At 47.4% G+C, this 15407-nt stretch overlaps 1 protein-coding gene across 1 annotated transcript in view; it reads right to left on the reverse strand.

Annotated features, from left to right (window-relative positions):
- rbmx2 (RNA binding motif protein X-linked 2) overlaps window positions 1-15407 on the reverse strand; it is a 33061-nt gene that overhangs the window by 4660 nt on the left and 12994 nt on the right. The window contains exons 3-5 of the mRNA XM_085997061.1: window positions 14897-14948; window positions 12294-12423; window positions 324-516 (exon numbers count right to left, since the gene is read on the reverse strand). Of these exons, the coding sequence (XP_085853187.1) occupies window positions 324-516; window positions 12294-12423; window positions 14897-14948 (375 nt within the window). The remainder of the gene's footprint in view (window positions 1-323; window positions 517-12293; window positions 12424-14896; window positions 14949-15407) is intronic.

Here is a 15407-nt window from a genome sequence, read left to right on the forward strand (position 1 = left end):
ATGATTTTCATCCAATCAGTTTGGGATGGATTTTGACCAGATCCAGAGATGAAAAGCTGAATCACTAACTCCCTACACCACCCAATATCAACAAAAATCCAATCCTGAAGTGTTGGGACTCCTTACTGGTAAAGTATACTTCGATTATTGGACTGTGACTACAACTAGTCCACATTATAAAATCAGTACACTGGTGATACCGATTTGCTGTAAATCAGTAATCCATAAACTCTATCATCTAATCTGCCCAAACCCAAACAAAATTTTGACAAAAATCACATCCCCCAAAAAATCAGTTAACCCATACATTTCACTTCATGTACCTTTCTTCCGTTTCTTAGCTGCCACCTCGGTAACATCCTCTCCAGAGGATTCTGAGGAAACTGGTGCTGGGGGAGGTGCTCTTGGTGCACAGCCTTCCTCCCTCAGTGTTTTTGTCACATCATCGATATCATCTCCGTCCTTTGGAGGGCGATAATTGGCCACATGGTCTACACGGATTGTCCGTCCCTTAATCTAAGGTGGAGATACATAGAAGTTACAACACGCAAACGGGCCATTCAGCCTAACCAGTCCATATCGAGCAGATAGTTCTAACCATATTTACCCGCCCTGTTCCTATAAACCTTCAAGTCTCTAAGGCCCCTTGTTCCTCAACTACTGGAAAACAGTCTGCTTCTAGCTACCTCATCCCATTCTTTCATTAGTTAGCATATTAAGTATTCCACATGATTGACTGATCTAGAACCTCACACTCGGTGCACACTAACAACTGCAGCAGATATGAACACACAATGAATGTGGTTTCTTCAATATAAATTTCAACATGAACTCCCCTCATGGCTCACCCGATGAGGTACTAAGCAAAACAAACCAGGAAATCCTCTGTTGTTTTCAGCGAGTCCTATTTTCCTTTGTGTTCCTATTGTTTTGCTGCGTTGGACTGAAAATAACTTGCATAAACTAAAATCTGCACTAAGGGCAACATTGCAATACTTCATTGCAAACAGGCAATTAACAGTTGTTTTTCAATGAGTAACCTTGATGAAAAAGGAGAGACGGGGCAATTCAAGAAGTAGTGAGTAGATGTTATCAAGCTTGGGTTTTGGAAGCCTGTAGATTGTAGGAGGAAAGAAAGACTGAGGGAGATACGGAGTTTCACAGTCCTGAAGCCCAGGGAAAAGATGAATGAGAAAAAGATGGTACAATGAGTCCTGATTCTAACAGTGGGAGCATGAAGAGCATGTCGGATGTTGTATTTGGAGCTTACGAGGAACAAGAAAGGAAAGTTCAGAGGCGCATGGCCACAGCAGCATCAACAAAATAGAGAGGGACAAGGGGTGCGATGAAGGGGGAGGCTGAAAGTAGAGAAGAAAGGATTGCCTATTGCACGCCAAGCTTTTTCTTGTATCTGGTCTAAGAGTAGGATCCTGTTGTAGGATTACTGGAATATGCTCACAGAAGTACTTGTTGATTTGTACTGGATGTAGTCACAGTGGCATCGTCAGTGAACAGATGCTGCCTCCTTCACTACAAAGGATTTGAAACCCTCAATATATTTTAGAAACTAAAAAATACAAATGTTTACCTGCCTTTACTAGTTAAAGCTGAAATTTGGTACTAATCGTTTTTTTAAAATCAGTCCATTACTACAGTGACTTAAATTTCATTTAAAAAACTTGCAATAAGGTCGTAAAATCTAAACATTAAAAATGTAAACAGCTGCAGTAGCACTAGTGTCCTGTTGGTGGCACTGCTGCCCCATTACAAGTCACATTTCTCTGCAGCTGCACACCAGGCCAGCAGTGATACAGGAGCCTCAAATTCTATTGGACATTTGATCCCAGATTATTTATATACTCACAATTTTTGAAAAGTTAAAACACTAAGGGCTAGAAATTCAGTATAGCCACTTTTGGGGCGGTAAAGTCGGGCGGCCGCTAAAGTTTGCGCCCGGCGCACAGTCGCGCCCCCTTCGCCGATATTCAGTGGCATCGCCCCAAGAGGTTGCAGCTGCGCTAAAACAGGCGATGCACGACAATTAGGTGCTAAGCCGGCAGGCTGGGGCAAAGCCCCGGATGTTGGGCGCAGGGCAGGTGCGGCGAGCCGCTGATTGACTCCTCCTCCTCCCTCCTCAAGATCCGTCTCTCACAAAGAAGGAGTGTTGCAACATGGCTGCCGTTTCTACTGCAGGAGGAGTGCCCTTTAATTTGCGCCCCCCGCGCCCGAGCACCGTTCCACTCAACAGTCGCTAGGGGCGCCAGGCGCACAATGGGGCGGCGCGACTCAAGTTCCGGATTGGAGCGCACAAAGGGTGTTGCACGAGGAAATTACGTCATCATCTGCGCGCGCGCAAAGACTTTGCGCCGGCGCTAAATCTCTACTGAAGTTGGGGCGAAGCGCAGATCGCGCAGCGCCTGGGCGCTAGCCGCCTAGCGCTCGACATCTACTCCTCCGAAGGCGCTAACGGCTGGCGCAACCAACTGAATTTCTAGCCCTAAGAATGTTGGATCTGCAGTTGAAATTCTAATCAATCAATTAACAGAACTTTCAAAAATCAATTAGCCACCTCGCTCAGAAATGATTAAATGGCTTCAGGCTGGGAACTCAACAACCAGGGGTATTTGATATTCAGGAAAGATAGGCAAAAAGGAAAGGGAGGTGGGGTAGCATTGCTGGTTAAAGAAGGGATTAACACAATTGTAAGGAAGGATATTAGCTCTGATGATGTGGAATCTGTATGGGTAGAATTGAGAAATACCAAGGGGCAGAAAACCTTAGTGGGAGTGGTATATAGACCTCCAAACAGTAAGGCGGAGGTTGGGGATGGCATTAAAAGGGAAATTAAAGAAGCGTGCAATAAGGGCAGAGCAGTCATCATGGGTGACTTTAAGCTACACATCGATTGGGCTAACCAAATTGGTAATAATACTGTGGAGGAGGAATTCCTGGAGTGTTTACGGGATGGTTTCCTGGACCAATATGTTGAGGAACCAACCAGAGATCAGGCCATCTTAGACTGGGTATTATGTAACGAGAAAGGATTAATTAGCAATCTTGTTGTACGAGGCCCCTTGGGTCGGAGCGATCATAATATGATCGAATTCTTCATTAAGATGGAGAATAAAGTAGTTGACTCAGAGACTAGGGTCCTAAATTTAAATAAAGGAAACTACGATGGTCTGAGGCGCGAGTTGGGTAGGATTGATTGGGGAATGTCACTCAAAGGGTTGACGGTGGATAGGCAATGGCAAACATTCAAAGACCGCATGGATGAACTACAGAAAATGATCATCCCAGTTTGGCATCAAAATAAAACAAAAAAGGTGACTCAACCATGCTAACAAGGGAAATTAGGGATAGCATAAGATCCAAGGAGAGGACATATAAATTGGCCAGAAAAAGCAATAATCCTGAGGATTGGGAGCAGTTTAGGATTCAACAAAGGAGGACAAAGGGATTAATTAAGAAGGGGAAAATAGAACATGAGAGTAAGCTTGCAGGGAACATAAAAACTGACTGTAAAAGCTTTTATAGATATTGTGAAGAGAAAAAGATTGGTGAAGTCAAGCGTAGGTCCCTTGCAGTCAGAATCAGGGGAATTTATAATGGGGAACAAAGAAATGGCAGACCAACTAAATACATATTTTGGTTCTGTCTTCACAAAGGAGGACACAAATAACCTCCCAGAGATTCTGGGGAACATAGGGTCTGATGAAAGGGAGGAACTGAAAGAAATCAGTATTTGTACGGAAACGGTGTTAGGGAAATTGATGGGATTGAAGGCCGATAAATCCCCAGGGCCTGATAATCTACATCCTAGGTGTAATGAAATCTGTTTGTCTTGATCCTGTATTCGTTTTGCACTCATGTATATTACCCTCCCCCACTGTGTATAGTTTCACTTCCTCTTTCCCGACTAACCTGGGAGGTTCCAGGTCTTGGCTCTTGGCTCCGCCCCGGACTTCTCTTACATAAAGATCCCAGGATCTGTATGACTCATTCCTGTGAACCAGTCGGCGTGTTGAGATGTTAGCTCTGATCATAGTGATTAAAAGCCAACTTGTATAAGTCTATAACTTCTAGTTTTGTGGTTATTGAAGGCCCATCAATTTTAATCACTAAAGAATACTAGGATGGATCGACTCCTAAAACCAGAGCGTCTGGACTTGGATCCACATTCTGCTGAAGCATCAAATCAATTTGGACACTGGCTCAAATGCTTCGAACTCTTCGCGGGGGCCTCATCCGCTAGCGAGGTAGATAAACTGAGTCTACTGACTACTCGCGCAAGTCATCGGATTTATTCGTTCATCCGGGACGCCACCTCTTACACGGAGGCCATCACTATCCTGAAGGCCCAATACCAGAGGCCGGTAAACGAAGTGTACGCCAGACATCTGCTGGCTACACGCAGGCAGCGACCAGAGGAATCAATGGACGATTTCTTACAGGGCCTAAAGGACCTGGTCCGGGACTGTAACTGCAAGGCCGTGACGGCCAACGTGTACTCTGACGAATTGGTCCGTGATTCCTTCATCACGGGCCTCAAATCGAATTATATCCGGCAGAGACTGCTGGAGAAGGAGGTCCTCGACTTAAAAAAGGCAGTGGCCACTGCGCGATCGCTGGACGTGGCCCAGAGAAACTCTTGACTCTTATTCTTCCGGCCATGTGGCCCTCACCGCCTCGTGCGCGCCGAGGGGGCTGCCATCTTGGAATCAGCCATCTTCCCCATCCAGGTCTCAAACCAGCTCTACGCCGCCGGAGTCCCCACACAGAAGTTCACCCAGGAGTCCTACTACAGCGGCAATGTCTCGAGGCCTGAAATGCAACTTCTGCGGCCAGGCCAAGCACCCCAGACAACGATGCCCAGCGAAGGACGCTACATGCTTCAAATGTAAGAAAAAGGGGCATTTTAGCAAAGTCTGCAGGGGGAATCCGATTTCCAACTCCGTCACCGCCTCGTGCGTGCCATGCGGGCCGCCATCTTGGGATCCGCCATCTTTTCCCGACTCAACGGCCGCCCAGGGCCCAACAGTGGCTTCGATCACAGTGGATCAATCCAGGCCACACCCGTTGACAAAATCCATGATGGACATACAGGTAAACGGGAATTTAACGAAATGTTTAATTGACTGTGGGAGTACCGAGAGTTTTATCCACCCTAGCCTGGTACGGCGGCACTCATTAACGGTAACCCCTACACGGAGCAGAATTGCTATGGCTGCTAAGCCCCACACTTCGGACATGTTGGGCTACTGTGTGGTAACACTGACTGTAAAAGGCACGGACTACAAGGATTTTAAACTCCTCGTGATGCCAGAACTCTGTTAATATAATCTTGGGCCTGGACTTCCAGTGCCACCACGAAAGTGTCACGCTAGCATATGGCGGGTCCCAGCCGCCACTCACAGTCTGTGGCCTATCAACCTTAAAAATCAGCCCGCCCTCTTTATTCGCTAATCTCGCTCCGAACTGTAGGCCCATAGCGACCAAAAGTAGACGGTACAGTCTGGAAGGCAGACACTTTATCAAGGCGGAAGTGGACAGACTCCTGCGGGAAGGCATTATTGAATGCAGTACCAGTCCGTGGCGTGCCCAAGTAGTCATAGTTAAAAATAGCGAAAAGAAACGGATGGTAATTGACTACAGCCAGACTGTTAATATTTATACCCAGCTGGACGCCTACCCTTTACCCCGCATATCAGAAATTGTCAACCAGATTGCGCAATACCGAGTCTTCTCGACTATCGACCTCAAATCCGTGTATCACCAGCTCCCCATTAGAACGGAGGACCGCCCATACACCGCCTTTGAGGCGAACGGGCGCCTCTACCATTTTCTCAGAGTGCCCTTCGGAGTAACAAATGGGGTCTCAGTCTTCCAACGTGAGATGGACCGCATGGTTGACGAGAATAAACTACAAGCTACCTACCCCTATCTGGACAATGTCACTATCTGCGGGCACAACCAGCAAGACCACGATCTAAATCTTGCGAGATTTTTAAAAACTGCCCTAAAGCTGAATCTAACCTACAACGAAGACAAATGTGTCTTCAACACAACCCGTCTCTGTATCCTCGGCTGTGTGGTGGAAGATGGGGTAATTGGACCGGACCCTGACCGATTACGCCCCCTAAAAGGAACTGCCCCTGCCACACAATCCCAAAGCTTTAAAAAGGTGCCTGGGATTTTTTTCGTATTATGCCCAATGGGTGCCCACTTACTCTGATAAGGCCCGACCCCTCATTAAATCGACGTCCTTCCCACTATCAGCTGAAGCTCGGGAGGCTTTCACCAGTATTAAACAGGACATTGAAAGGGCTGCAGTGTGTGCAGTGGACGAATGCATTCCCTTTCAAGTCGAAAGCGATGCGTCAGACTTTGCCTTAGCTGCGACCCTCAATCAGGCTGGGAGACCTGTGGCCTTCTCCCGAACACTTCAGGGACCTGAAATCAGGCACTCTTCTGTCAAGAAGGAGGCACAGGCTATAGTGGAGGCAGTGCGGCACTGGAGACACTACCTAGCCGGCAAACGTTTCACCCTGCTCACCGACCAGCGGTCGGTGGCTTTCATGTTTAATAACAAAGGGGGAAAATCAAGAATGACAAAATACTCAGGTGGAGGATCGAACTATCCACGTTCGACTATGATATTATGTACAGGCCGGGAGCCCTTAATGAACCCCCAGACGCCCTATTGCGGGGAATGTGTGCCAGCATTCATACGGACAAATTACAGGGTCTCCACAACGACCTGTCACCCAGGGGTCACCCGACTATACCATTTTATAAAGTCCCGCAATCTGCCCCACTCCATCGAGGAGGTCAGGGCAATGACCAGAGCCTGCCGCATCTGTGCGGAATGCAAGCCTCGTTTCTACAGGCCTGACCGTGCACATCTTATCAAAGCCACACGGCCATTCGAGCGCCCAAGTCTGGATTTCAAGGGACCCCTTCCCTCTGCCGACCGTAACGTATACTTCCTCAATATCATTGATGAATATTCCCGCTTCCCCTTTGCCATTCCCTGCCCAGACATGACCAGTGCCACAGTCAAGTGCCTCTGTAATCTATTCTGCATGTTTGGCATGCCGAACTACATACACAGCGATAGGGGGACGTCATTCATGAGTGACGAGCCGCGCCAGTTCTTGCTCTCGAAGGGGATAGCCACTAGCAGAACCACTAGCTACAACCCCCGGGGTAATGGGCAAGTGGAAAGGGAGAATGCTACTGTTTGGAAGGCGGTCACGTTAGCCTTAAAGTCAAAAGGCCTTCCGACCTCCCGCTGGCAGGAAGTCCTCCCAGACGTGCTCCACTCCATAAGGTCTCTGTTATGTACTGCCACTAACGCTACCCCTCACGAAAAGATGTTCGTTTTCCCCCGGAAATCCACCTCGGGCATATCTCTACCCGCGTGGCTGACGTCTCCGGGGACAGTACTATTGCGGAAGCACGTGAGAGGCCATAAAACGGACCCCCTTGTGGAAAAGGTACAGCTCCTCCATGCAAACCCTCAGTACGCCCATATCGAATACTCTGACGGGCGAGAGGACACTGTTTCCATAAAAGACCTCGCTCCCTCGGGGAGCGGAGAGAACGATGGGAGACTACCCGATGAAGACCTACACTACAAAGAGACAGGACGCCCAGAGGTATCAATACCCAACTTTAACCTGGAGGACACTGCAGATAACCTGGAAGGCACTGCGGAGGCCCGGACAGCGGAGGAACCAGAATCCACTCCCCTAGAGGCACCCCAACCGGCTTTGCGCCGATCACTGAGAACTGCAAAACCTCCTGACAGACTCACTTATACCAACTTTTAAGAAACATCACCCCGATGGACTAAATCTATAGAAGGGGTGAATGTAATGAAATCTGTTTGTCTTGATCCTGTATTCGTTTTGCACTCATGTATATTACCCTCCCCCACTGTGTATAGTTTCACTTCCTCTTTCCCGACTAACCTGGGAGGTTCCAGGTCTTGGCTCCGCCCCTGACTTCTCTTACATAAAGATCCCAGGGTCTGTATGACTCATTCCTGTGAACCAGTCGGCGTGTTGAGATGTTAGCTCTGATCTTAGTGATTAAAAGCCAACTTGTTTAAGTCTATAACTTCTAGTTTTGTGGTTATTGAAGGCCCATCACTAGGGTACTTAAGGAAGTGGCCCTAGAAATAGTAGATGCATTGCTGATCATCTTCCAACATTCGATGGAATCTGGAACAGTACCCATGGATTGGAGGGTAGCTAATGTTACCCCACTATTCAAAAAAGGTGGCAGAGAGAAAACGGGGAATTACAGACCGGTAAGCCTGACATCGGTAGTGGGGAAGATGCTGGAGTCCATTATAAAAGATGTAATAGCAGAGCACTTGAAAAACAGTGACAGGATCGGACAAAGTCAACATGGATTCACAAAAGGTAAATCGTGCTTGACTAATCTATTGGAATTTTTTGAGGATGTAACTGGTAAAATAGATAAGGGCGAACCAGTGGATGTGGTGTATCTGGACTTTCAGAAGGCCTTCAATAAGATCCCGCATAAGAGATTAGCGTGTAAAGTTAGGGCACATGGGATTGGGGGCAAGGTATTGACTTGGATAGAGAACTGGCTCGCAGACAGAAAGCAAAGAGTTGGAATAAACGGGTCTTTTTCCGAGTGGCAGGCAGTGACTAGTGGGGTACCGCAGGGATCGGTCCTTGGGCCCCAGCTATTCACAATATATATTAATGATCTAGACAAGGGAACTAGATGTAATATCTCCAAATTTGCAGACGACACAAAGCTGGGTGGGCGTGTGCTGTGAGGAGGATGTCGAGAAACTCCAGGATGATTTGGACATGTTGGGTGATTGGGCAGAAACATGGTAGATGCAATATAACGTGGATAAATGTGAGGTTATCCACTTTGGTGGCAAAAACCAGAAGGCAGATTATCTAAATGGCAATAGATTGGGAGAAGGGGAAGTGCAACGAGACCTGTGTGTCCTTGTGCACCAGTCGCTGAAGGTAAGCATGCAGGTGCAGCAGGCGGTTAAGAAGGCAAATGGTATGTTGGCCTTCGTAACGAGGGGGTTTGAGTACAGGGACAAGGATGTCTTGCTGCAGTTGTACAGGGCCTTGGTGAGACCACATCTTGAGTATTGTGTGCAGTTTTGGTCACCTTATCTGAGGAAGGATGTTCTTGCCATGGAAGGAGTTCAGCGAAGATTCACCAGGCTGATACCTGGGATGGCAGGAATGATGTACGAGGAGAGATTGGGTCAACTGGGCTTGTACTCGCTGGAGTTTAGAAGAATGAGAGGTGATCTCATTGAAACTTATAAAATTCTGACAGGACTGGACAGACTAGATGCAGGAAGGATGTTCCCAATGGTCGGGGAGTCCAGAACCAGGGGACACAATCTAAGGATAAAGGGTAGGCCATTTAGGACAGAAATGAGGAAGAATTTGTTCACCCAGAGAGTGGTGAACCTGTGGAATTCTCTACCACAGAAGGCAGTGGAGGCCAGTTCATTAAATATATTCAAGAAGGAGTTGGATATATTTCTTAAGGCTAAAGAGATCAAGGGGCATGGGGAGAAAGCAGGGACTGGGTACTGAATTTGGATGATGAGCAATGATCGCATTGAATGGCGGAGCAGGCTCGAGGGGCCAAATGGCCTACTCCTGCTCCTATCTTCTATGTTTCATTAATGGCCAAGTGAGTAGCTGAGCTCTACAGTACGAGAAGGTGCCAGATTTAATCCCTGGTCTGTGACGAGTTACCTGATTGGAGTGGCAGCAGAGGAGCTATAATTGGCCTCAACCAGCGTTCACTCCAGATCACGTATCCAGGGGACCACTGCTGGAAGTGCATGTGTGTGAAGATAGGGTCAGGCATAGTTATAAGGCTCCCACATCCATATATGCTGCAAGATTCACATGTGTACAATGGTCACTTGGGCAAGGTACCAGAAAATGCCCGCTGATCACGGAACTGTTGCCAGAATGAGTTAATGCCTTCTAGAATTATGGGCAAAGAATAATTTTAAGCGGGGGGGGGGGGGGGGGGTCTTAAATAAGTCAGGTAGAATCCATGTCTAAAAAGCTATATGATCAATCGCAGGAACGGGCAAACATGGTGTTTTTTTGTACCATATATCTTATGTTCTCTGAGACACTGTTACAAGAAAAACAGACATGGATTGCTTTCTGACTTTTACATTGATTAAATCAGGCAAATTACTGACTGATTGAATGTCATTTGAACAAGCTGGAATGTATTTATTGCAATTAACATTATTGTGCACAGAACAACATGGGCCTTTTTTATATATAGACTACTTCCAAAATGTTTTCATCTTGTGATTTACCCCAATTTTCAGTCTGACTTATCTTGACATCTCTACTGCCTAGAAAGCAGGCACATCATCTCCTAGGCTGCAGCAAGTGTCCTTCCCTCATAGCAAATTGCCAGGAGGTGTCACAGACTGCCCCTAGTACAGTTGTCCTCTCATTTTGCTTCTCCTTTGTAGGGGTCAGTGCAGCCTCTGCTTGATGGGAACAATGTGTTCCAGGAATTGAACTTAAACTGGCTAGCGATATCTCATGAGCTTCACAAATCTGTAGATTAGTTGCTTTCTTTTCTATTAATTAACATAAGCTTAAAAAATACTTCATGTTCATTATTTTACTGTATTTTTGGTGCAAATTTTAAAGAGCCGCGCTCACACTACACAGTAAACACAGGACAGGTCATGACTGCCTTTGCAAATGGGCCACCTGGAAGAGGCCAGATATGACACCTAGGATTCATATATTACATATACAGGTAGACTACCTTTTATCCGAACTTCCGAAAACCGAAACCCTCTAAAAACCGAAGGTTTTTTCGTTCAGCGTAAGTCGTGCGCACGACATGACCAGAGTGGCGCACGACTTACGCTGAGCAGAGGGTCAGCGTAAGTCGTGCGCACGACCCCCCGCGGACCCCGACCCCCGCAGACCCCGACGACTTACGCTGAGCAGAGGATCAGCGTAAGTCGTGCGCACGACTCCCCGCGGACCCCGACCCCCCGCGGACCCCCCCCCCGACCCCGACGGACCCCCCCGCGGACCCCGACCCCCCGCGGACCCCCACCGACCCCCCCGCCGGACCCCCCCCGCCGACCCCGCCGGACCCCCCCGCCGACCCCGACCCCCCCGACCCCGACGGACCCCCCCGCGGACCCCCACCGACCCCCCCGCCGACCCCGACCCCCGCGGACCCCGACCCCCGCCGACCCACCCCCGACAAATTTCCCAGTCTTATAAAATACCTTCCGAAATCCGAAATTTTCCGAAAACCGAAACACGGCTGGTCCCGAGGTTTTCGGATAAAGGATAGTCTACCTGTATAGGATTACATTACATAGGCTATATGGCACAGAAACAGGCCATTCGGCCCAACCAGTCCATGCCGGCGTTTATGCTCCACACGAGCCTCCTCCTGTCTTTCCTCATCTAAATCTATCAGCATATCCCTCTAAACCCTTTTCCCTCATATGCTTGTCTAGCCTCCCCTTAAATGCATCTATACGATTCACTTCAACCACTCCCTGTGGTAGCGAGTTCCACAGTCTCACCACTCTCTGGGTAAAGAAGTTTCTTCTGAATTCCCTATTGGATTTCTTGGTGACTATCTTACATTGATGGCCTCTAGTTATGCTCTGCCCCACAAGTGGAAACATTCTCTTTGTATCCACTCTATCAAAAATTTTCAAACTTTTAAAGGCCACTATTAGGTCACCCCTCAGCCTTTTTTTTTTGAAGAGAAAAGAGACCCAGCCTGTTCATCCTTTCCTGATAGGAATAACCTCGCATTTCTGGTATCATCTTTGTAATTCTTCTCTGCACCCTCTCCAGTGCCTCTATATCTTTTTTATAATATGGCAACCAGAACTGTACACAGTACTCCAAGTGTAGTCTAACCAAGGTTCGATACAGGTTTAGCATAACTTGCCTACTTTTCAATTCTATACCTCCAGAAATAAATGCTAGTGCTTGGTTTGCCTTTTTTATAGCCTTGTTAACCTGTGTTGCAACTTTTAGTGATTTGTGTATTTGTACTCGGAGATCCCTTTGTTCTTCTACCTCACCTAGACTCGCACCCTCCAAGTGATAAGTGACTTCCCCATTCTTCCTACCAAAATGTAATACCTCACATTTATGTGTTGAACTTCATTTGCCAATTATATGCCCATTCTGCAAGTTTATTAATGTTCAGAGAGCTGGATATGATCCCTCTATTTTCATACCCACCTTGATTCCATTAAAGTTGTCTACAGCCAAAATGGTGCTTCTCTGATCCTCATAACAGATAAAGCAGAAGCCTTTTGATTTCCCAGTCTTCTTGTCGCGAACTAGATTGATGTTAACAATCTCCCCATACCTGTCACAAGAAGATGATTAATGGTTTACTGCATTTCCCCCCCTCTCTTTTACAGCAGCTTTATCAGAGGTTACGCCTCGCCAGATCCTCCACTGCAGTCTCATCTGTAAACACCTCATCTCCCTCTCAGCTTGCTCGCAAGGGGTTAGCCTCTCCCTAGCCTCTGAATTACTCTCCTGAATGTCCATGCAAACAAGGACTTTCCCATCCAGTATCCCATCCAGGAAGAACCTGTCAACATACTTGGCTTGATGGGCCCCTGGCTCAAGGATGGTGAATGTTCTATTCACCGAGGCCACCCCACCCGGCTGCACAGTCCAGCATGTCGTCTGCCCAAACGATCTGGAGCTGTTGCATGGCTGTCATTGCCAGATGCCTTCTGGGTCTCTCCCCCTCCTTCCCTGGCACCTTTTCTTTGTTTGAACACATCCCCCTCTTCTAACTCTCGTTTAAAGTCTTTGGGGCAGATTTTCCTCTGCCGTTCTGACTGCTTTTGGACAGATCTGAGGTGGGCAGGAGAGGAATATCGGGCAGAGAGCTGGTACTCTGGCTCTCCACCACCCGACGCCACTTCTGCACATTCTTGCTGGAAGTGACATCAGATGAGCAGTACATCCCTACACAAACTTCATCTCATTCCAACTTACACTGCATACATCCAGTTCCACACTGAATCCTGCTCATCCATCACCCTTTCCCTTGCTGATCTCCACCGGCTCCCTGCCTCTCTACAAACTTAGTTCTTGTCCGTGTTTACAAATCTCTCTACAGACCATTGACCATCTACACAAACTTTTCCAGTCCTAAAGTTCTCTGACTCTGGCATTCTGTGCAACCCAGCCCCTCTCACTGCTTTTCTTTCTGTGCCAGATAATTCAGCCATCTTGGCCCTTCTCTGGATCTCCCTCTCTAAATCTCTTTGCCTTGCTCCTTTCTCCCTGCTTTTAAAACCTTTTTGACCGTGCATTCAGTCATCTCTCCTAGCTCTTCTACATCTGCTCGATGTCTGCTCTCTCTATGAAGTGCCTTGAGGTGTTTGGCTCAGTGGGCAGCACACTCGCCTCTGAGTCAGAAGGTTGTGGGTTCAAGTCCCACTCCAGGGACTGGAGCACATTAATCTAGGCTGACTCTCCAGCGCAGTGCTGAGGGAGTGCTGCACTGTCGGAGGTGCCGTCTTTCGGAGGAGACGTTAAACCGAGGCCCCATCTGCTCTCTCAGGTGGACGTAAAAGATCCCATGGCATTATTTCGAAGAGCAGGGGAGTTATCCCCAGTGTCCTGGCCAATATCTATCCCACAATCAACATAACAAAAACAGATTATCAGGTCATTATCACATTGCTGGTTGTGGGAGCTTGTTGAGTGCAAACTGGCTGCCGTGTTTCCTACATTACAACAGTGACTACAATTCAAAAAAAAGTACTTCATTGGCTGTAAAGTGCTTTGGGACATCCGGTGGCCGTGAAAGGCATTACATAAAAGTAAGTATTTCTTTTCTTTTTAAATGCACTACAGTATATAAATACAAGAAACAGAAAAGGCTGGAAAAACTCAGCAGCCCAGGCAGCATCCATGGAGAGAGAAACAGAGTTAACATTTCAGGTCGAAGACCTTTCGTCAGAACGAAAGATCTTCGACCTGAAACGTTAACTCTGTTTTTCTCTCCACGGATGCTGCCTGGCCTGCTGAGTTTTTCCAGCATTTTCTGTTGTTATTTTGGATTTCCAGCATCCGCAGTATTTTGCTATTATATATAAATATACAAGACATTGTTAGCAAACTGCAGGCTGGTGCTGGAGCTGTGAGATGGTGCCACCTACTGGCACAAAACCAGATCATTTTCACCAATACTGAAATGATTTAAACCATTCAAGCACACATTGGTGATGCTGCTGCTTTTGGGACAATAAAAAAAGAGACTTGCAATTATATAGCGCCTTTCACGACCCAAAGCTCTTTACAGCCAACGAAGCACTTTTGAAGTGTAGTCACTTGAGATGTAGGAAGCACGGCAGCCAATATGCGCACAGCAAGCTCCCACAAACAGCAGTGCGTCTGTTCAGTGACCAGCTAAGCCATACAGACCACAAAGGATCCATGTTTGATCTCCAGCGTGTGCCGTTAGGTGGTCCCAGCCGAGGCAGTAGTAGGGGCTACTACAATTGGTCTCAGTACCATTGTGTCAGAGGGGAAAAAATTAGCCAGAGTTTCCACTTCTAATCACTATCCAAGAGACCCTGCTGTAAGTGCACAAGGGTGAATGTCAAGTGAGGACAGGATCGAGATTAGATGTGCTGCTCCCATGATTGAATTGTCTGCTGTTACTGTCATGGCTCAGACGTGAATACTGGTCACTTGGTTGAGGTACCCAAGCGGGGCTACTCCTGTGGAACTACATGCTAACATGATGTCTACAGCCTCAGGAGGGGGAGGGAAGCCAGGAGTGAAAATTGGCAAGGGGAAAAAATACTTACTGTGAAAACACACAGATAATGTCTCCTTCAGTTAATTCGTAGGGCAAGCCACCTAGGAACAAGAAAACAGAGTGTATTTACAGACAAAATCAAACCCTTACTGCTGATGTCAGCACTACCAAGCACCAGGAGCCTGGACAGTCAGTACCACACTAGCCTCAAGTACAGGAAACTTTCGTTTATCCGGAGGTTAAATGTCCAGAAAGCGCTATCCACCGGCAAAATTCAGGAGTCGGTTCAGATAAGTTTTTTTTCTTTTCGTTGCTTTTTTTCTGCAGTCGTGGCTCTGCAAGGTCTAGCTGAAGCTGTTGCTTAGCTACAGAGACGCTTGCAAGCTACGCCGGCTGTTTTGAAGCTGTTGCAACAGGGTTTGTTGCTTCACACGGAGCTCAGAAGCTCCGTATGTTTTAACATTAGCGCTGGTTTCTACAGCAGTTTTGATGGGACGGCACCAGCTCGGTCTCGTCAGTGCCGGATACCAGAAAGTTTCCTGTAGTATAAAATCTGGGGT

The sequence above is a fragment of the Somniosus microcephalus genome, chromosome 1, assembly GCF_052327205.1.
Source record: "Somniosus microcephalus isolate GS21.2 chromosome 1, FLI_Smic_1.0, whole genome shotgun sequence".
Taxonomy (NCBI): domain Eukaryota; kingdom Metazoa; phylum Chordata; class Chondrichthyes; order Squaliformes; family Somniosidae; genus Somniosus; species Somniosus microcephalus.